At 40.2% G+C, this 24,095-nt stretch overlaps 1 protein-coding gene across 1 annotated transcript in view; it reads right to left on the bottom strand.

Moving 5' to 3' along the window:
• LOC309690254 (plakophilin-4-like) overlaps positions 1 to 24,095 on the bottom strand; it is a 93,432-nt gene that overhangs the window by 19,383 nt on the left and 49,954 nt on the right. The window contains 5 exon segments of the mRNA XM_082507216.1: positions 559 to 729; positions 10,317 to 10,881; positions 11,265 to 11,458; positions 11,883 to 12,014; positions 18,421 to 18,455. Of these exon segments, the coding sequence (XP_082363342.1) occupies positions 559 to 729; positions 10,317 to 10,881; positions 11,265 to 11,458; positions 11,883 to 12,014; positions 18,421 to 18,455 (1,097 nt within the window).

The raw sequence follows: 24,095 nt of genomic DNA, 5'->3' as shown, positions 1-24,095 counted from the left end.
GTGGCTAACCAAGCTGTCCCCTTCATCCTTCTTCTCATTCTCAATGTGACACATGGGTAATGGACTCCTTTGTGGCAGGATGACATATCAGAACCTGCCCATTAACTCATGTCTCACCCATTTCTGTCTGACAGTGGAGGGAGGATGGAAATGGAGGCAGCGGAAGAGAGAACGAAAAGTAGAACTCAAGAGAGAAAAGCAAGAAAGAAAGACATAACATACTGTGCGCTAAAGGGCAGACAGAAAAATGTCCGACCCCCACATGGACAGCGATAGTCCTCCATGGGGGATATGGGAAAGAGTCAAAGACACCTGGATTAAATGGCAAAGACTTTGACACACATGTTCCCCATGGCTCCACAGCAAGTATTTCATAGCAGTTGTGAGCGTAGGTGATGCTTTGCACTTTTGTTGACACTAAACTCAGGTTCTTCCAACAATCTGGCAGCAAAATTCTTACTTGTGAGAGGGAAACGCATAATTTTAGTATCATAGGGAGACTGTTACTAACTATTATTAGTAACAATGTCCAAGAGTTAATAATAATGTGGGGCCAACCTGATGTGCTCCTGTAGAGCGTGCTCTGGTGGGTGTGGCTGGGACTGCAATACAACGGGCCCTTGTACGTCCGATCCTCATAGATTGGTGCGATGTGGCGGTCTGGGGAGATGGTTGACCTTAAGTCCGGGGCCAGCTGGCTGTGCTGACTGGCGTAAGAGCTCCGTATTCCTGCAAATGAATATAAATGGGAAGAATTTAGTGTCTGTGTCTTTTCAAAATATTATAGACCAAGACAGCGACTTTCAGGCCATGTTTTCATGATTCTTACAGGATAACTGTATCAGCGTGTTAAAAACATCAGTGGAAAACATGGTGGCTGCAAAAAGAAACAGCAAGAGTGCTTGGATCCCCCCAAACTACGGTATTTAGGTCACTTAAGTCACCTGATACTTGGTAGACTTAGATAATCAATCTCAGAAAACAACATCTCTTCTTTTGTTGTCAAACTTAATGTCATTGTTGTGTGCGGTTCACTGATTTACAAAAGGGACACTGCATCGCTTTACAGCAATAATGCAGTTTTGACAAAAACAAAAGCAGACATGATGTTCACAGGATCCTATCTTATGTATCAGGTTAAATCAATTTTCAAACTTGATCAAAATGAATAGAAAGCACTGCACATGCTGAAGAAATAATTCAATTCACAGAAATATGACTGTCAGTAAAGTATGAAAAATGAAACAAAAACACAAAACAAAACATGAGTTGGGGAAAACCCCACGTCTGCTTCTTTTTGTGAACAGGAACTAGGCACAAGCAAATGCTAAATATTGGTTGAAATGACTAAAATGAGTCACTGAAGTGAACTGAGCAGATACCGAAGTGACACTGCAAACCAATCAGTCCATTAACAACAGAGTGTTTCACATAACAAACAAACGCTATAATCAGCAAAAAGCTCTCCTGACGGGGGTGAGAAAAGGAAACCATTGTCTAATTAAAAATCCCTTTCACAAAGGTCACTTTAACAGGATATGCAGGCATAGTCGAGCATCAATTTCTGTCTGACTCAGACTCGGGTCAGATGTAAAACAACAAGAGCAGAATGAGGAAACATCACACTGCTCTGGGTCTTTCCATATAAAGGGCAGCACGGCTATTATGTCTCACTCTACCAACCTCGGAATGCCTAAACTTCCAACAAAAACAAACGTGAGCGAGGTTGTGCAGTCATGGCCAACAATCTGACAAACTGACATTGTGTCACATGGTAGGCAGGTGAAATCGCACACTTGCACACTCTGTCACTTGTAAGGTTTTACCTATCAGGACATAATCAGTCCTTGACCAGGTCTTAAAAAACAATAGCAAGTTAGACAAGTTAGCCAGTGCCATGATTAATATAAATGATGCCAAAATGCAGAAGCAATGTGTGGAAAACTAAAAGCATCCCATTAGTCAGCAGCTATGGATGAATTTTGGCCCACTCTTCTTTCCAGCTCTCTTACGGTCCAGCCACAGTGTCTCACTCAGGCTGAGGTATCTGTTGGACAAATGGCCTCACATTTGTTTCTAGAACACGTTGAAACTTTGAGTTGACCATGAACTCCTCAAAGACTGCAAAGCACACAGATCCTGCAGCTGCAAAACAAACCCAAACCATCAGCATCCACCCCCGTGCTTCACTGTTGGTGCAAGATGTTTGTGGTAATGTTTTGTTTGGGTTTTTTTGCTAAATGTGGTGCCATGCATTATGGCCAACCATCTTGTCTTGTGGTTTGTTTAGCTGCAACTTTGAAAAGCTAAGCTGTGCTGCCGTGTTCTTTTTAAAGAGAAAAGCAACCCATACTTGTTTTATGCAGAGGTTTTTCTTTTTTAAATTGTACTTTACTAATTGTGCACAGTTTCAGGTAGTTAAAAGTCTGAGATGTACTTCTTGGGTTATTTTGCAGTTTCTCTAAGCATTACAAAATGTGACCTTGGGTTGAATTTTCTGGGACGCCCACTCCTGGAAAGATTGGCCGCCGTCTTGAATGTTTTCCACTCGTGATTAACCTTTTTCAATGTAGACTTCAAATTGTTTGGAAGTGACCTTAAAACCCTGCTGAGAGTTATGGGCAGCATCAATTGCCCCTTTAAGATCACTGCTAATGTATTCCCTACTTGGCTATGTGTTAACACACACCTGAGAGCTCCAGCCAACAAAGTGACAAAACCTGAAATTTTACAGAGGTACTCACACTTCTGATGCTCAATCGAGAACATATGATTAGCAGCACTGCTACTGCCTCTACTGGCTACTATGTACCTACCTATGGAAGTAATAAGAGACATAAGAACACTTGATTTGTTAAATCGATGTGTAATATGCCATGTTTTGTAGTTCATTGGAGGTTATATTAAGCTGGTTTTAGGAATTTCATTTTTATTATGTCCCAGTGTGTAAAAAGAACACGACACGTGTTGTCATCTTTCTTTTTTCCATGACTGGATGAGAGTATATAAAAGAAAAATCATTTTAAAAAAAGGCCTTTGTAATACCTTAATATGTAACCACAAACAAGTTAAAACTTGACATGTTGACATTTTCTCAAGGAACATAAGAATATGATTAAAGCGTTCCTAGTTATGTTTTAAAGAGACGATGAGACGTCAACAAAAGTTGCTGTGGTTATAATGTTATGACAAAACTTTGGAAGAGTAACTTTTGGCTCCAATATAATGTGCATGGCAGCATATACACCTGCACCATCTGTTCTCACTCTATACCAACTCAAACTTGAAAAAGCAAATTCATTTCCCTGCTCCCCAAAACACAGAATGGTTAACTGAAACAATCGATAGGAGAGGGTAGTTCATTTGAGTAGAATTTGTACTAAAGAAGGAAAAGAAAATGGATGAAAAATCTGATTAAAAAGGGGGCCCTGTTAATTTAAACAGGAGGGGGTAATGGGCTGCAAAATTTCTATCAAAATAACCAAGGGCTAATGTCTGAAAATGGACCACAATTATAGCATGTCTCAGCCAATCATCCCCTAATCAAGTTAAACTCAGAGCTGAGCTATTCTGCTGTGACATAACAAGAAGCAGAATAATAGTCGTGCTTTTACCGTCGCATTTTGAAGATCGCAAAAAAAGGTTACGAGTCCAAACTTTATTTTTATTTTACAGACCAATTAAAAATAAACTGGTACGATGAACTGTAGAGGACAGCGTGGACATAAAGGCGTTTGCTCCTCTTTAATCTCCATTCTCATCAAACAAACCTAAACAAACACCATTTAAGTAATGTTTGTTTTAAACCTCACATCACTGAAGCTCACTAAGCTGTGAACCCCAGTGGGCCAGTATACAGTTGGCAACTTACTGCTTATTGCACATTTCACAAGCCCCCAAACGTCACTTGGGTCCTCTCCAACTGCATGAGCTCAGGCACAGACTGCTGCTAAACACGAGCTCTGCCATGCAGAACCAGCTAAATGAGGGAGTATTGTCACAATTTGAGACTGAGGACATTAATAAATAAACATATTTGCCTCATTTGTGAGCAGAGAGACTCTGGAGGCAAGACGAGTACAAATTTCAGATGTAGATGGTAGACTAGACTGAGGCTGACCTCTGAAACACAGAGCCTTTACATGCACTGAGGCAAGCATAGGATGAGGCATTGGGCAGCTGGTTAGGGGACCCTGGTAACCTCAATCTGAATAAACATGCAGAGAATCAACTAACTAGCTTAATGGTGTAGTTTTATTGAAATAATGGTTGCAGTCCAAGTTACTAGCTGATATTAGCAGAAGTTGTAAAACAAAACAAAAAAAACAGATTTAAAAAAAGGATTTTCCTTACCGGTATTTTCAGTCATACATGTGCAGTTAGAGTGGTCTATGCTTAAAATGTCCAAAGTTTTAAATAACAAGATATATGAAAATAATCCTTGTGAACCGAAAGCTTAGGCTTCAGCCTGCTCTAAAGGCTCAGCTTAAGAGAATTTCTCCAACTCTTGAATATCTTTGAGATCACAGACATGGGATGTAATTAATACGGTTATCTCAGCCACACAGTTTTATACCCGTGAGCACAGCAGGTGGTTTGCCTTCTGTTTATAAGGGTCAACCAATAAGAAGAAAGTTGGCTTGAAGGAAAGGACAAAAAAAAAAAACTTGTTTCAGACAATGGATTAACTGGGGTGGGAGGGTGGGCGGCACTAAAGCCCAGTATTAGATAGATACAGATTTGTGTTTAAACCATGTATTAGGGCTGTTTGATATAACGATATATCGGATGACGATATAAAAATGTCTATCGTTTCATTTTACGCTATCGTTTGTTTCGTGGTGTCGTAAAATAAACTGTTTACGGCAATATTTTTTCATCGTTTTGATGGTCACTGTAGTGGTTATATTAATTTCTTAAAGTTCTCTCTTTCTCTTATATTTTATATAACCACACTACAGACGGACAAGAGCCTGTTTTTATGTGTTATGGTTAGCAACAACAACGTTAACAGAATCGCGTGTCCGCTTGTTTATGTTCCACATAAACCTTTCACAATAAAGCTCAAGATCCTGTTGACTTTTCAAAATAAACTGAATCACGTGAAAGAGCAGATTATTTACGGATGAGAAGCAAAAAAGAGCCGCAGGGTGCTAATAAATAGACCTTAGACTCAAACGTTAGAACAGGCTTTTCCCCGCAGCACGCTGTGTAATAAATACTCACAAAGAAAACGGCGGCCTTTACAACTTATGTCTAAAAATGTATAGTTTCATGCATCGGTTAAAACACTCGACTCCAGCTACATGACGCGCAGCTGGAAACACTTCACGCAAGTCGAGCTGCCCGAGATTCACTGAATTTACAGAAAATGTTACATTTTTGTGATTTATATCGTTATCGGACGATAGAATTCTTATATCGGGATATGAGATTTTGGTCATATCGCACAGCCCTACCGTGTATCATACAGAACCCAGAAACTAAAATACAGAGCTGGAATTGAGCAGAATAACTCCGCTTTAAGGTCAACGTATCACCAGGCTCAGTGGGCAGGTCTTTTCCCCTAATGAATCAAATAAACACACAAATACAGATTAAATTCTATCAAAGTCTAAATTGCAAGTAAATGAGCATTTCCTGCCAAAATATCAGTCTGACCTTGACCTGAAAGCTGGAGAAAAAATGGTGTCCTAGCTTCTAAGTGCTCTCTGACAGCAAGAGCATTTTATGGAAGAGATCACAACAAGTGCAATCCATTTTGGGTAAAACAGTGTTGACAAAGCACCCAGTTTTTTGTCAAGGTTATGACAGATTTTAAAACATTTACTCTAAATTAAATTTAGAGACTGGCTTTTTAGCCATTGCATAGTAATAAATTAAATGATGGCGAGTGCTGCAAACGTCCTTGAATTATGGAAAGGTTTAAACAAGGCTGTGGACTTCATTTATATATTGAAGATTTGATTGTTTTTGACTGATTTTCCCTCACTAATGAAAGTATTTTTTTTGACAACTTCAAAGTGTTGTCAAGTAAAGAGGGTTGAAATAAGGCAAAACTAAAATATATCATAACCTACAAAAGCTTGTCTGTTTTGTTTATGTGTGTTTCCTATAAAAAAAAAAAAAGTTAACCCCCTAAAACCTAAAGAAACGCCCAAGCTCTGACTCTCCACTCCATAGCCATATAAACAAAGACATAAACTAAGGTTGGAAGGAAGTAGTAAAACAGAGTAAAGAAGAAAAATTCTGCCACTGTGTGCACTCAATAGTGCAGGCAGCCTTTCACGCCATAGCTGTGCGCACAATAACCACTAGCAGCACCTTGGCAGGAAATCAGTTCAGCTTCTCTTGTTCAAAGGTTTGAAGAGGGTGAGGAGAGGGTGAGGAGATGGAGAGAGAAGAGGTGGTGGGAAGACATAAGGAAAGGCGGGAAAAGAAAGTAGCCGAGAGTATAGGAGGGGATGGGAACGAGAGGATGAATGAAAAGAGGGTTAATGAGGTTGTCTAGGACCACCAGAGACCTCTCATTCCATGTAAAGCCTAGCCACATAAACAGAGCTTTTGGCACAGCTGTGACCGAGTGAGTGGGAGAGAATCTCCCAGGCACAGGAACCTTCATGCATATCTCTGCCTCTCAGCAGCCTGACTCCTGAAAGTAGCAACATTCAAACAACCTTAGCAGAGACTAATCTGTCCCCCGATAGAAGGGCTGCAGTCACTTCTAAAGGCATCTGCAAATTGTCAGGGAGAAATAACATACTGCTGTCTATTGAGGATGAATGGCCCACATTCCTGCTGCGTTATAGTCATTTAATTCTCCCCCTCAGTCCTCTCACCGTGGCTTTAACAGATTACACTTGGCAGAGGCTGGATAAAGGGTGGTGGCTGCTTGGCGCGTGCTTTCCCTGGAGAAACAAACACTTAAATGGATGCAGCTGAATGTATCCTTCAAGAAAAATACATTTCAAGAACCCTCTCTAAACAAACGGAACTCCTCAAAGAAAACTGGGATGATTATCAGAAAATCATTACGCATGAAAGTTCCTAAAGGGGTAAAAATTCGATTGCACCACAGCTAAAACTACCCCGGTAGCCTGGATGGCGAAATGAAAATGCAGACATTGAGATGTGCTATTTTCCCCCCTTTCTCTTCCTTCCTCTCTGAAAGGGACATGGAGCGTAATGAGCACATTATTAGGGACAATTTATCTTCATTTTCCATTTTTCAGCAGCAGAGGGAAGCTCTGAGATCATGCCAGTGACAGCGCAGGGAGGGGAGCCAGGTGGATGAGTAGTCGGAAGAGTAGAGGGAGGCGAAAGGGCACAAATGAAGCACAAAAAGGTGGACAGAAGTGTGATAAAAAGGCAGCAGAGAGAACCAAAAAGTGTGTGATGAACCAAGAAAAAGGTGAGGAGGAGGGGGAGGAAAAACACTTTCTGATAGATATTGACAGAAAACCACCAAGAGCTACAACATCAAGTTCAGGCTGCTGGATGGTGTTTGCCAAATGCTTGCAATTGAGTCTGATTGTGTGATCGTCCCATTTCCTTCTACTATGGCTCATCGGACACTTGTGAAAAATTACTGCAAAGTGCAGATGATGCGTTTGTGACAAAAAGGAAGACTGTAAGGGGGAGGACAAAGAAGGTGACAAAGAAATGAAGGAAAGCAGAAGGAACAGAAAGCTCGGTTCGTTGGCCAGATTTATACTCCCTTGACGACACACACACACACACACACACACACACACACACACACACACACAGCTGTGGACACTGAGGAGTGAAGTTGTTCTACTATTACTGTTACACTACTCAGGAGGCTGACAACCCTTTGGCTCTGCTGGAGACATCATCAGTCAAAGTAGCAACATCTGTGTTTGTGTGTGCAGTGAGTCTGGGTAATAAAAAAACAATCTCACTTTAAGAACACTTCCATAGTAACAATGATAAGCTCTGAACTACTACTAAGTCAGGCTAGTGTAATAAATAAATACAAATGCATGTGGAAAGGCCTGTGATGTTTAATAAAAGGCTGGAAAAACAACAAATTCACCCAAAATTAAAACATTTAAAGACAGTTCCATCCCACTGAGGAAAGAAGCAGCATGCAGTCACGAGAAACAGCTAGCAGCAAGGCCAAGACTGACCTTTCATTACACTTCCACAGTTAACACCCAGCTGCCATCATTAACTTCTGCCTTTTTGGTTATTATCCCATGTGATTCAGCTCGAACAGATGCAAAGGCAATTTCGCTCAATTAAAAATTATTTTGCCAGTTAATTTTTATCATAAATATCTGGTTGATGCGCTACAAGCAAAATGAATAAAAATACGTTTTATTACGCAGCTGAACCTTTTCATCTTAAAGGACTGCGTGTTCCTTCAGAAATTTAAAGCAATACTAATCTTTCAGAGTTTGCAGAATTTACCTGAAGCGCGAGTATTTCCCTTAAAATTTTACAAGGATAGCTAATACATTACATCAAAATTTAAAGTAAAGATATTTAGCAGCATGTTCCCAGTGATCTTGCTACAATGCACGTGTGTTTATTAGACGTTAAAAATGGCAACTGGTCGTACATGAGCGTTAGACATAAATAAAATAAATAAGATCAAGTCGTGCACACACACACACAGCACCTTTATGTAAACAGAACAGATGATGAGCTGAAGTAACACAACCACCAAAACAAAACAAAACTAAATTCACCTTGTACGTCACCATCAACGAGGGCATCTGAGAAAATCCCAAAGCAGCATCAAGTCAAGAGGAAATAAGTGTCAGTTAACCTCAAAGTAACACTACACTGATTTTCTGAGTAACGTGTTATTTTATCACGTGGAGGCAAAACCAAAAGCGGAGCAGTGTTTCATCAGTTTGAAATTCCCACTGAATAATCATGGTTATCTGTAGTTGTCATTATTTGTCTAGACTATGATCTAATGTCCTGGAGATTCTACAGAAAACGGGAGCAGAAAATGAAAGGCTGCAGGCTGATCTCCGTCCATCAATTCTTGTTGCCGTGTGGAAAACACCGGGACAAGATACGTGTGTTTAGCAAGCAAACACTAGTCAGCTCTTGTTTTTGCCTCATTTGCTCAGGATTCTCTTAAGAATGACAAACTAGTTTGCACAGGCACGCTTTCCAATTAATTATCTTCCTGATCTCTGGCATACTTCTCTCACACACACAAAGCCACCCCCTTTCCTGCCTCAGTGATTGCCCACAATATAGCCTAGATAATGCACTCATCAGAACAATGGATTTGAAGGAATGCCATCACGTTTTGTGGAATCATTTTCTTCACTTTCTGTTATTTCCACTACGGGGGCACCTTGTGTTTATGATTAAATGCTCTGTCAGTTATTTAACCACAAAACAAAACGTTTTTTCCCCTGTATGAATGCCACACATGCGTAATATCAAGCAGTAGCCTTGATTCTCACATAAAGCAAAACTAAAGGCAGCTGAAAATCATGGTTTCTGTGGCGTTCGGTAGTTAACCCTCTCGCCTCAGTCACACTAGTTACAAATCTGAAATTTCGTCAAAGCAACCATTTCAAAAGCAATCGGATCAAAGTTGTTGCATGCAGTCGTAATAACCGTGCCAACCACTGTTTTCTTTTGTGTGACTGTAGCATAAGTGAATTGCGCTTGTGCAAGGTTACACCTCTTTTAGGTGTGGTAACTGAAGCAACTGATTTATTTGAAACCAGAAAAGGCAAGTGAAGCTGCCTGGAAATAATTTAAACTTAGTTCTTCCTCTGACACAATAGTTTAAAGGCAGACTATCAAATAATAATAATATGGTTTCTATCAGAATGTAATCAGTAAAGCAGATGTGTGATCTGCACAAGCTGTTTAATACTAAAGTATTTTTGCTTGAGAGCACTCAATTAGCAAAAAAGCTAATGAATACCGATTCCTAGACTTGGTTTCTTAGTCTACATTTGCCAATATTTGTCTTCGAGCAGGAACTATGTTTTGGTGACACTCCAGGGCAAGCACTGACCTCGCATTCACTCTTTGCTTTCAGCTTGAGTAAATGAAACAAAAGAGTCAGAAACATGCCTGAGAAATAATTATACAAGAGTGCATCCCTGTCTGCACAAAGCAAACATAACTGTATCGTTTAACATGCCAAGAAAGGAGGAACAAAACACAAAACACTTGTAACTTATTTTAGCAGACTTGATATTAAAGCGTCAGTAATTTTATGCTGAGACTTTCAAAAGAAGATATATAAAATACTGATGCACCGTACAGAGCAAGTATGTGTGTGCGTATGTGTGTGTGCAGCGGAGCACCTGCGAGGCTGTCAGGTCGCGTCATTCTCTCGTAAATGTCGTAACTTTGGGGTCCGTAGGGGTCAGTGTTGTGGAGCAGGGAGCGGGGCAGAGTGGAGCTGTAGTGCTGGGGCACGGCAGTCATACTAGCCCTGACTGGAGACGAAGTGTGAGTAGGCTGTTTAGTCAGCGGAGGGTTGACGTTGTCGACCATCGTCAGAGGTGAGCCCATGCGGCCCGAGGGTGACCCTGCTGAGGCCTGGTAGGGTGAGGTGGTGCGGCTAGATCGAGAGTTTGTGGAGCCCATGCGACGCAGTGCAGCGGGGGAGTTTTTCTGAGCGTTGTAGGGTGAGCCACTGCTACCGCCGCCCGTAGTACTGGTTCGCTGGGCAGAGGGCAATGTTGTAGAATAGATGGCGGACAGGGGTTTGGGTTCTGTAACAATGGGGGAGCCGTAGGCACTGCCAACTGAGGTACGCAGGGAACCACGGGAGGGGGACATACTGCTCGCGTAGGCTGGCGAGTGAGAGCGAGAAGGCACTGAGCTGACCCTTCGCATAGCTCGGCCAGGCACTGCTGTTGTGACCTGCAAGCAAGAGAAAAAAAATAAAAAGTGGGTTAGTTTACATTCAGGAGGAGCTATAAAATTATGTACTGTAATAATAATGACATGCTGCATAAAACAACATTGCATAAAACAATTCATTACAGGGCATGACTTTACTCTGAGACATATTTATTTTCCTTGTGCTCCCCTCCTCTGTTGTGTGACGGCGCCATTTGGTTTCTCAGCATTCTCTATACACGAAGCTGTAAGAAGCGTGATTAGGTTGTGGTGCTCGATCCCTCTGTGCATTAAAGCCATAAATCACTAACAAACTCAACAGCAATTCTGGAGCAATTAAACTTCACGACCCTTTGAACAAGACGTATGATGAGATAAATCTTGACTTAAACAACCGTCAGTACCTGGGCTGAAGCCTGTCCCTCAGCCCTGGCATTCCTCATCAGTGTGCCAGTGCCAGCACCGGGGAAGGAATGCTGCACCCTTAGTTCAGCCTTGCCCAGGTTCTGGCTGCTGAGGTAGCTGCTGCTGGCATCCTGGTAACCACTGTCCGAGTACGAGTTCATCTGAGCTGAGTTACACGAATTCCCTCCAGATCCTGAGAGATAATGAGAGAAAAACGACAGACGAGAATGAAATGCTGGGGGAGAGTATGGAGAGCGGTTAGAGGCACAGGGACACATCATAAAGGGTTTCATAACAGATGTGACCTTTACTTAGGATAGCCTTACTAATGACAAATGGCACAGCAGGGGGGGTGGGTAACAGTTTTGTCAAGCTATTACTCAGTGTGCCATGGTAAATATCCAGCCTTTTATACCTTATGCTTATACCGATAACAGTTTATCCTGAAGAATATAACGGTGAAAGACAAAAAATAAAAATAAAGAGTGTAATCATAAGGTATAAAATTAAAGAAAATTGTTTTCAAAACTGGCATCAGTGTAGTGGAACAACGCTGAGGCAAGAGAAAGCGAGCAGAAGAGAGGGCTGCAGAATGTAGAGAGAAGGCAACAACAGACCCTCACTTTCATGAAGGGAGGACTGCTCCGGGGAGTACAGAGACACCTGCTCTGACTCCGTCCTGATGTGGTACCTCGGGGACTGGGAGCTGTCAGTCACCCGAGACTTTGTGTCCCCCAAGGCACAGGCATCTGAGAAGACACGGCAGAGCAGAAAGTCAGGCAGAGAGGTGGAGCTTCAGGTCTGAAATAATCTCACAGTTTTCGGTCTTTGGGACTGAGAGTTTACAATAGTCGTTAAAGCAGTCGATATTTTATGGAACTGAAAGCAAACAATAAGACGGTCATTTCAGCAACATTAGTTTCACACTTGTATACAGTTGGAGTCATTAAATTTTACTACCATACTAATTTGGGAAGTCAAAATTGGGCGGCATGTCACTTCAATTGTGTATACAGCCATGCTCTAAATCGTTTCACAGCTCTAACATTTCCCTGCATCCCCTCTCGCGTCACGCACAGCAACAACGAGCGAGGCAAACAGAAGCCGAAATTAGCTGTCTAATGTCTCTGTGCACAATGTTTCTCCACAGTCACAATCTAGTTAAGCGTGACCAGAGTCAATGGATTCCTCTGCAATCACTAGAACAATTGGCAGTGAATGAAGGGAAGGAAGAAGACAAACATTGGTGGTCTGAATTTGTCAGATCCTGCTCGGTTCGCTAGCGTGTGAATGAAAGCTGAATCCTGTGACTGAGCCGCCTTGTTGTCAAAACTGACCTGTTGAATAAATGTGTTGACATGTAGGCTTTGTGCATTTGACAACCTGGCATCTTGCACTCCCACTTTTGGAGGACTAAAGGTGCTTGGCTATTTACTGAAGGGATTGAGTCAAAGCAGATCAAAGCAGATCTGGGGTCAGACTGTCAGAAAGCACAGTGGGGGTGGCCTGTTGTGAGAGAGGCATCCCCCATGTGGCTTCAGAGAGTCCAGTCTACAACAAACTCTGTGTCAACTGTGTCAGTGCAATTTAATACGTGGATACTCGCTCACATTTTTGTGTATGTATTTTTAAGTTTGCAACAAAGATGAAAAGGTATTTATTAGCCAAAGACATCAAACAACTCAATCTGAATTCTGACAGTGACTCTTAGTCTGGTACACACACAGCATGTTGTTTAGGACATTTTGTACCAAGCGCTCACTCTGTCTGATAAATAATATGCCAAAAAGGCAAAATAGATGAGAAACTGGAATAGACACAGAGCGCAAGTGCAGAGCGAAACAGAAGCCTTTTTGATCTGTGTAGAAGATTACACACATAGTGAATCCATTTCGGATAGTTATTTTTTCCCCACAACTACTGACTAAAGAGGAGAGCAGCGGCCACTTCTTACATTTAGGCCCCAGCAGTGAATTTCAAAACTTATTTTAGAGCTCAACATTTATCTCTACCGCTTGCCCTTGCTTTGCTAATCCCACTAGTAGATGTCTAAGCACTCTGCCCCCAATTTTTACATTTTCTTGTCTATTAACAATGCATTAGATAAGAATGTAGAATGTCTGTAAAGTGGGCAGCACCAAGCAGAACCCAAACAATCAACTCGTGTGTTTCCTATTTTCCCCAAACAATTTATTTCCCTGGATTTAAAGAGCATCTTTCTGGTTTGTGTCTCCAGCTAATTAATGTGCTGGAAAATGATGCAGAAACTGGATTTTCAGAGGAAAAGAAAGAGTGACACTGGGACGTCACATATGAGAAAAGTAGATTTTGACACCGAGGCTGAAAATCGATATGAGCACATACAGGATTAGAGCCCAGGTATTAAAGTGAAAAAAAAAAAAAGTCGTATTACCAATCTACCAAGGATGCAAAAGGCAAGAAAGGGCCAAACAGTGGGAAAAAAATAAAAATCAATGTTACAAATATTGAAACAGTATTTATTTCAGCACCCAATAATGATTTCGTTTTAGCTGGTTCCTTAGCTTTTGTTTTATTATTGAGACTACTGAGACTATTGAGGCTGTGTGTCCTTGTGTGTACCACTGGTCAATGCTGAGATAATGGAAAATGCTTGGTGTCCTCTGTGGGTGTCTTTTCTTGTATACTGCGGGGGCGATCGTGGCTCAAGAGTTGGGAGTTCGCCTTGTAATCGGGCAAGACACTTCACCCGTTGCCTACTGGTGGTGGTCAGAGGGCCCGGTGGCACCAGTGTCCGGCAGCCTCGCCTCTGTCAGTGCGCCCCAGGGTGGCTGTGGCTACAATGTAGCTTACCATCACCAGTGTGTGAATGTGTGTGTGTGAATGAATGGATGACTGAATGTGTAAAGTGCTTTGGGGTTCTTAGGGACTCTTAAAGCACCATTTACCATTTACTGCGGGTCCGTACTTGTGAGGACTAAGGTGTTTTAAATGAAAACATAAGTGTTGCATGGACAACGTTGTAGTGGTCAACACTGGCTTGTTTGTAGCTGGTGACACAAATCCCCTTTGGGGTTGTGTTACAAAGGGTAACCGTGGCCACATACCTTCCGTAGCGGCTCCTTGTGGCAAGGGAGCAGCGAAAAGTAGCCAAGTGGGAATGTAGAATAATAATCTTCTAGGATTTGGCTCAGAGTGCCTCTTTTCCCCTTGAAAGCCTACTAGGAATAACCCTTGAAGCTCTTCTCTGAACTGAGTGGTTTCTGTCATATTGCAGGGTTAGTTATAGAACAAAATCCCAGATTTTCCATCAGAAGAGAGCGAGGTTGGTCTCTACCTATGAGCTGCCCATTGAAAGGAAAAAAAAAAAAGAAGAAGAAGAAACTACTCAAATGGTCATCAAATTCTTTATTGATTTATAATGAGGTGTCAAAACTCGTCATTAAGGGGAGAGGAGAGGTCATCGAATATCATATTTCAGTCAAAAGCTGTTTTACCACTCCAATAAATACTTTATTTATGATATGGGCTACATTTTGCTGCACACAACAGTGTTTCATTTGTGTGCCAGAAACCCTCACGCCCACTTTCTATTTGGGTCAATGGGACAGTTATATGGTACTCCTGTGATTCTGTTTTCTAGGACCAGCAAAGCTCAAGTCTGTTGGCTTACAATGTTACATCACAGGTGACGAATTATGCATGTAGAGCCAACACCGAGGGAGCAGCAGCAGGTAAAATATAAAAATGCTCTCCTTTTAAATATTTTTATCTGAACGTTTTACCTCTTTCTGTAAATATAGCTAATTTATCCACCAGAAATAAACACACAAGCACATGTCTCGTGTGAACAAGCTTATTACAGCACTGGAATGATGTATGTACAAATGAATAAATAAATAATTAGAAGAGGTATCACTCCACCCAGCAACATACTGCTATCAATCAGCAATATGTAAAATCTGGGAATTTTTCTCCCTTCTGACATCAAATAAGAAATGACTCTTGAAACCCTAATTGATAGAAATCTATTATAGTTATAGAAAACATCCATCCATGTACAGCCTTATATTTCTGTGTCTTCAAGGCATTGAGGAGGGGTGGAGTGTATTCAAGTGGACAGCTGGCCAGGTGCCTCTGTGATGATCTGACAATAACTGCTGGTTTCAAGCACTATTATTTCACTTTGCAGGGTGGTTGCATTTGCTGTTACATATCAGGCAGTGTCAAAGCTGTAGTGTTTGCCCATTTATTCTGTGATTTTATGCTGTAATAGCTTGTAAAACACACAGCACTGTATACTGATTTTTCCAAAACACATTAAAAATGTCACGGTTTGATATTGCACTTAAAGTTGTTTATTCCCAATTTTTTGATCATGTTTTTGTTGACCAGCTAGAGCTATCCCACGAGTCTTGGACAATACAGCGTACAGCCAGGACTGATCTCTACAGCGATCAGCAATAACTTTATGTCTTTTGAAGAACTTGGGACTATGTTAGGCATACCTTCAAAGCATTTTTTAAAAGTATCTTCAACTGTGAAATTTTATACTGGCTGGGCCGTCTAATGACATGAATCTTCCCTCTCAATCTACCTTAGAAGATTTCTTTATGACACAAATTATACACAAAGAATCATTTCACAAAGTAATGCATGGTGAACAGATCTGACCAATGATTTACCCGAGAAAGAAGAGTTATAAGGAAGTTATTCTGGTGAATCTGGTGGTCGGCATGAAGCTGGACACTCTGGTGACAGTGGCAGAGAAAAGGACATTAAAGAAACTGATGGACATTATGGACAATGCTAGGCATCCTCTGCACACGGCCATTAACAACCAGAAGAGTCTGTTCAGTGACAGGTTGCTTCTCCCAAAGACAAGAACTAACAGACTTAAAAACTCCTTTGTCCCACACGCCATCAAACTGTTTAACTCCTCTCTGGAGGGGAGAGGGAGGGGAAACAGGAGGACAAAGGAGGGGGGAACAACTAAGCTGTAGTGCCTCTTCACCTCACTGTGCAATACCTTTTGTGCAATACTTTTGTAAATAGTCAACAGTGCAATAGACCTCAATACTTGAAATGTGCAATTCACTTGTATTTTTATTTTTTATTCCTATTTATTCTATTTATCCCCTTCGTATATTTTATTTATATTGTCTCTGTATTTATATGTGTGTGTGTGTGTGTGTGTGTGTGTGTGTGTGTGTGTGTGTGTGTGTGTGTGTGTGTGTGTGTGTGTGTGTGTATATAATATTCTGTAACTCTGTAACTTCTGTCGGTGCTGTGCTTTTTTGGAAATCGAATTTCCCAAAGGAACCCACCCGAGGGATTAATAAAGTTCTATCTAATCTAATCTAATCTGAATCAGAAGTTTATTCGACAATAAATGTAATTGTCTGAATGGATCTCAGCTTCATTATATGTGGGAATGCATCCTGATACTCTTGTTCTTGGTAGAGAGTCTTGTATACATGTAATCAGATCACTGGTGAAGAGGTGCCTCTTCCTAATCCTGAATTATGCTTACTGAATATTTACCCAGATGGGTTTGTGATCTCTAAAATGCCAGGTCTTTACTCAGTTTCTGCTTTATGGAAACCGAACAGTTCACAGCTCCCTCACAGAAGAAAAACAACCTGTGCAATTTTACAATGACTTACAATCACTGTATGCTTATCACCTAGCTATACTCTACATATAAAACTGCCTCTGCCTTTTATTTTCAAAACAATTTGGTCATTAAATGAAGTATTAAAAAGTCAAACATGATACTGACATGTTGAACTGCCAGCATGAAGACAAATGCATGTTTGATAAAGAGAAGGGATCGAAACACAAACAGACAGACGAAGCACAGAAAAAGGAGAAAGCTCCATTTCTGGGGTGCTTGCTCTCTTCTTGCAGATGTACGAGGTGCGACTGCACTGACTTTTCCTGAGGCTAAGACAGTTGTTTCTACAGTAACACTTCCCCTCCGATCTCTCAGTCGGTGGAGACGTACGATGGCTCACGAGGCCGATGAGCCTCAGAGAAAGCTGTGGCCCATTACACTCTGTGCCACACATTTTGAGTTTAAGTCATTTAGATTGGACAAAGTACATCACCGCATCTGACTATCATTTATCATCCACAACACAATGAGAAATCAATACAAAGAAAAACAATGGCAGCGATTAGTACCCGACTCAGTTGTAACCCTAATGAAATGCATTCAGCATGGAAATTGGGACTCGGGCAGAAAAAGAGAAACCCGTGTGATATTTATATTCCCTCTGCATATGTACAAGGCTAACCCCCCAAAGGCTCTTTTGATGGGATCGAAAACAAAAGATTAATGACCACTGCAGAAAGTCAGTCTTCCACTATGCAATTAATAAGCCATGAAAGACATTAGTAAATTTAATCCATTATCTGTTGTCGCCTAAACATCCTTGAAAGATGCGGGCTAAACAAACAGACCAACGGGGTCTTGAGAGAAAGTCTTCTGCTACCTGCCAATGATGGCGTTTCATCTGAGTGGGCAGAAATTGCTTAAGTAACTATTAAAACAAGAACATGCCTGGGGCTGTCAATTGCGCGGTTGAAAACACTTGTATTAGCACAGATTATTGTGGAAATGTAAAACATGTCTGTACTGCACACCATGCACACACACAAACACACAAAATGTACATTTTATCAAGTCTAGATACATGCACAGCCCTTGCTTTGCAAATGGAGAATTGAAAAGCACTTAGCTTAGCCGATATAACTCACTAACACTGCATAAACTGCATGTTGTTCTCTCAGGTTCTAACAGGTCCAACAAGAAAATAATCAGTTTTAAATAGAAAATATTTTTACTAAATACTTTTAGTTTGAAACCTTCAGAGAGCTTATCTGAATAATCCATGTATTGTAGTATGAACGTTAACCACAGCAGTCAGTGCCCTTGAGAAAGTAGGTGAGCCTCGTGGCCCGTAATGTTTTAGCACTGCGGCATGTGTAATTATTAACTAATTATTGACTAATTTCAGGTCTGGGTACAGACTCAAATGGGGGAGTGTTTGCTTCAATTCTTGATTACTCCTGCAAATACGCCGATATAAAAGACACCAAATATAAATGTAAACGGACACAGCGTAAAATGAGAAATTATTTTATGAGCAGCAATAGCATTTCAGTAATTACCTGCAGTTCTCCAAGGTAGGGACTTCTCAGATGAGCTGTGGGGGAGAAAACAAGAAAAAACAAAAACAACAGATGAAAAGGTGAATATATGCACTACGAACCAGAGACACCACAGTGGAAAATATGAGTGACATCATCTGGATGAGACACCTTGGAGCCTCATCTACTTGTGCCTTTTACAACAAGATTAGAGATGGTAATCAGTGCTTTTGAGATAAAACAGCTAGAGGTTCAAAGGATGCTGCCAAAGTGGAGCTGTTTGCATCTCAGATGAAATCTAAATGAGTCAGCTAGCATTTTGTTTGCACACTGCCATAAAAAAGAAAAATATATATATATATATACATACATATACACACACACATACATATACACACACATGCAGGACTGGCAGCTGTTTTTCCACATTCATTTCATTCATTTAGTAAATATGCTAAGTCAACGGCCAAAGGATGGAATATAACCTGAAGGGAGCTGAAGCAGCACAGACACATGAGAAACTCTCTCTGAGTAAATCAAAAAGTAATCACATTGTATATTCACACCCTCTGTCTTTAAGCTCAATGTCCTGACATGCTGACATAATCCTGACATGAATACCAGTATTTATTCCAGTGGAGCCTGTATCCCACAGAGGTAGTCACCCTCCAGAGAGTAATGCAGGGGAATAATGATCCAGCCAGAGAGAAATCACAGTTTGGGTCCATTATTTGGGAATAACACAGACCGTACCAAGCAACAAAATCAGAAAGAATCCAGTGACAGTGTGCAGTAATATAAATGGTCTTATACCAATCAACTGCACTGAGCGTTTTTGGCATGAAAGGCATGACACAAGCTTCTAGTACAATTAGCTTTAGTAGTAAACCCATTTGTCCTAGATGCGTCTGATGTTTGTAGGCTTTACTGTATATAGGAGGCCTTAATTTTCCTAAATTTCAATTTGTTTTCTTTTCCAGGTAGATGACTGAAAGCCTTTTTTAAAAAAATTATTATAATATATTTTGTTTATCCCAAGACTTAAACCAAAGGCTACTCAGTTTTAACTACTTAACTCTATTTAAAGAAAGAGGCCAGTTACAGTTCAGTGCAAATCCTCGATCATGATAGTCCTAAATCCTAACCTAGAGTTCTTATTACGATGCTGAAACTACAACATGATCTGAAACAAACTGAAAGCTAAATTATAGCAGGTAATTTTTTGTTTTAGAAAGCTTCAAATAACCAAAGTGTGGTTACAAAGCTAACTAAAATGTAAGAGACAATTCAAATATCAGTAATATAAAATCAAATCCCTTTTCACTGTTCCTCTCAGCTACAAATGAGCAAGAAGTAATAAATATCACATTAAAATATAAAAGTAAGTCTTCAATGGATTATCATGACATAAATATGTCTGTAGTTAAACAGGTTATTCTGAATATTGCTAGTCCCTTAACATATATCTGTAATTTATCATTTCAGTCCGGTTGTTTTCCAAAAAAAATGAAAATTGCGAAAGTAATACCACTATATAAAAGTAATGACAAACACAGTTTTACCAATTATAGGCCTATTTCTCTACTGCCTCAATTCTCAAAAATTCTAGAAAAACTTTTTAATTCAAGATTAGAAAAATTCCTTGAAAAACATCAAATAATAAATGTTGGTCAGTATGGTTTCAGAACGCAAAGAACCACTTCAATGGCGATAATTGAGGCAGTAGAAGAAATTACTGATACACTGGATAAAAATAAATATGCAGTTGGTATTTTTGTTGACCTCAAAAAGGCCTTCGACACAATCACTCAATTTTACTGGATAAATTGGAAAGATATGGTATTCGAGGGAAAGCTGGTAACTGGTTAAAAAGTTACCTAACAGGTCGGGAACAATATGTTAGCATAGGGCATTACCATTCAGAGAAACTTGGTATTACATGTGGTGTTCCCCAAGGGTCAGTGTTGGGACCAAAACTTTTCAATGTATACATAAATGATATTTTTGATGTTTCTCAAGTACTTAAACTCATACTGTTCGCAGATGACACCAACATATTTTTCAGTAGCGATGATTATACTGATCTTGTAATGACTGTAAACAGGGAGCTAAAATTAATAAAAAAAAAAATGGATGGACATAAATAAATTATCATTAAATATAAATAAAACTAAAGCAATGTTTTTTGGTAATTTAAAATATAATATAGAATTACCAATTATCATTGAAGGTGTACCAATTGATAATGTGAGTGAAAACAAATTTTTGGGAGTTATAATTGATAACAAAATTTCATGGAAACCCCACGTCAGACACATAAAAACCAAAATTTCCAGAAGCCTCGCAGTTTTGAACAAAGTGAAACAATTCCTTGATAAAGATGCACTTCGTACTCTGTACTGTACCCTGGTTCTTCCATATCTTACATATTGTGTGGAAGTGTGGGGAAACACATATAAAAATACAACTAATCCATTAGTCACAGTACAGAAACGAGCACTGCGTATTATTCACAAGGCTGGTTATCTAGATCATACTCACAAATTCTTTCTTCAGGCAAAGTTACTTAAATTCCAGGATCTGGTTAATTACAATACATCCATAATTTTGTATAAAGCTTTTACTAAACGTTTACCGGCAAATTTACAAACTAGATTTGAAATTCGAGAAAAGGTTTATAATGTGAGAGGCTTTGGAGAATTCAAATTACCCAGAACTCGAACAACCCGTAAAGGCTTTTGTGTGTCTGTATGTGGTGTGAAAATCTGGAACAGTCTGAGTTTACAATTGAAACAATGCAAAAATATTCATAGATTTAAATTTCTCTACAAACAGTTGGTCTGGTCACAGTATACTCAATGATGGGTTTTAGTGTGCTCTGTAATGTCTGTCCTCTTACCATTGCTGGTATGGATTCCAAAATAAAAAATAAAAAATAAAGTGTGCGTATGTATGTACATATATGTACTTGTGTGTGTAGATATATATGTATGTATATGTATGTGTGTCTGTTACTTGTAGTTATTACTGCCTGTTACCTGTGGTAATGCAATTTATAATTTATATATTCTGTATTCAGTTATGAAGGCTCTAATTGTTGGTTGCGAGCTGCCGCTTAGATGCTTGTATCTGCCCGGAGCTGTTGATGGGTCTGTATGCAATGATGGGCGTAGCTGCGGGAAGTTTATTGTTTTTTTTTTGTTGATGAGTGAGTATAGGGGTGGGATTTAATAAGTTTTCTTCATCCCACTCCTTTTTCAGGCAAGTTTTGTTTTTTGTTTTGTGTATTTTATGTTCAATATAGGTATTTGTTGTGCCTGAAAATGAATAAATAAATGAAATGAAATGAATGAAATGAAATAACATTGTAGCGAATGGAATGGACTCAAATGAATACAGCTAAGAAGAAAGAGCAGTGTGGAACAGATGAGCAAGTTATCAGGTACTAAATAGGACTCTAAACTTATTATTTTAAGTATGTGTGAACATCAAATCACTGATCAAAGGTAAAAACCACTCACTCTCCTGTTCTAGAGTTAGTTATTACAAGAAACAGAGGCCAAGCAGGAGACCTCGGAGCAGTGCATCAACCCCGTTCTTTTTCAGATCTTCCATTTGCCAATCATTAATATCAAGCAAAGTGTTGCCGCTATTTCTTCCCAGTTAAGGTGACACTAAATGAGCTTTAAGAAGCACTTTCTTAGAATTTTAATGAGCATGCAGGCAATTAAAAAGAGGAAGTTGGGCGAGCTGAGCTTCACTGAAGCATGGGAGATAAAGCAGAAGAATGGCTACCGTAACGATTATGCGCCACCCGTGCTGCATACTGACCGGCAGGCAGAGCGAAGGCGCTGCTAAGTGAGAGTAAAAGTGCCAATGGTGATACACAACAGGCCTAACTGTGACATGACACTTTATTTCCCATCAGTCCTTTTGGCCAATGAAAGGCTGGCTGGGTGTGGAGGTTGCATCATCTAGTTAAGTTTGCCAGAGGTGAAGTTTGATGGCCACCCCCTGTCTGCTTGTACAAATGAAGGCGGAGGCCAGCTCTGGAGGTGTCGCGAAATGTAATGACTCCAATCCGAACCCCTCAAGTGTGTTGTCACCTCTGCTGTTGTCCTGCTGTGCTATTGAGCCAATCAGTGTGACCTCAATGCTCGAGGCTAATCTCCATTCACTCGCAAATCCCGAGCCACAACCATATCATTCGTCTTCTTACTTGAAAGAAAAAAAAAGAAAGGTGTGAAAAGCAATGTTGTATGTTTTCTTTATAGGGTCCTAGGTGGTTTCAGTCTCTCAGTCTGATGTGTTTATATTTACATGTACATATACAGGCTTTAAAACATCATGCATTAGTCTTATGTTAGCATAAGACTATCTACAGCAGTAGATTTCAGGTGAAGATGAGTTGTCGGGCATCCATGATGGTGGGGGGGGAAAGGCACCCAGTCAAAAGAAAATGCAAGAGACTGAAAACAAATCAGAAAAAAAGCCCTGCACACTTAATTCGCAGAAAATTTAATTTAATGCTTTTTCAAACAGACATCACAAAGCTCAACCAAAACACTGATTGTGATCTGCATGATGAGAGCAGGGCTGGATGATTAGAGGCAAATATTTAGGTGGGACTTTGCCAACAGACACTGGGAATAAATTAAGTTTAAATAATAAAACGCATCCTAAACTGCAGACTTGGCTGTTTGCTAATAACATTGTTTCAAACTTCATTCAAACTCAATTAACTTGTTCAGAGGGTCAGACTACGCTGGCTAAATTTTAAGAATGTGCCCATACCAGGCATTTCTGCTTCTATCCATGTACCTTGTCTCACATTCAAATACTCTTGCAACTCTTTCCTACTGGAATAAATGGAAGATGCAAATCCTGATGTTTGGTAACAGAAAAGAAGGAAAAGCGGGAGGAAGGCTGGATCAGTCCTGCAGACAGATACATATTTTGCTGACTTTAGTTACCATATTTATGTGAATTTGTATCTTTTGTATTTTGTTAACATTTAGGGTTGCATTTTCTCTCTGTGCCTACACTTGTTCCCTCTGGATGCTCCACTTTCTGCCCACAGACTAAGCCAGCATTCCTTTTACCTTAATACAAAGGAAGTTGGACACTGGAACTGGTAGTGATGTCATACCCAACTTGACCATAATTCAGTAGCAGTCAGAAAAAAAGGCTTTGTTTTCTCTCCATATCATGGTAAACAAATTTTGCCATCAGTAGCAATACTTGGGTATGAACACAATGTACAGGTTAACTAGTGACACATGCACAATAGTTTTACAGTCTTAAAACCATTTTTGTTGCAGCTGCCATCTCGAATTGCAAAATCGAGGTTGGTGTGGCTACTCAGACTTCACCGAGCGGAAAGCCTGACACCACTTCAAATGGAAGGCAGCAGAAAAACAAACTTTTGAGTTCGACTAGTAATTCTGAATTGTACATGGGTGTGAATGTGAATCTTTTGTTTGTGTTAGGCCTGTGATTGACTGGTAAACCACCCACAGATGTACTTCTTGCTCAAATTTGGCTGGGATAGCCTCTAGCGCCAGATGCCCCTGCTTTATTTAAGCATTTTCTTTTTTTAATTGATGGATGTTCTGTTGTGCTTGGCTCAGGTATGGCAACAAAATGTTGAGACAAACATGTAGATAGCACTAACAAAATGCAGCTGATGGATCCAA

Source organism: Aulonocara stuartgranti, assembly GCF_965226115.1.
Source record: "Aulonocara stuartgranti genome assembly, chromosome: 16".
NCBI lineage: Eukaryota > Metazoa > Chordata > Actinopteri > Cichliformes > Cichlidae > Aulonocara > Aulonocara stuartgranti.
This window is presented reverse-complemented; position numbering and strand designations above follow the sequence as displayed.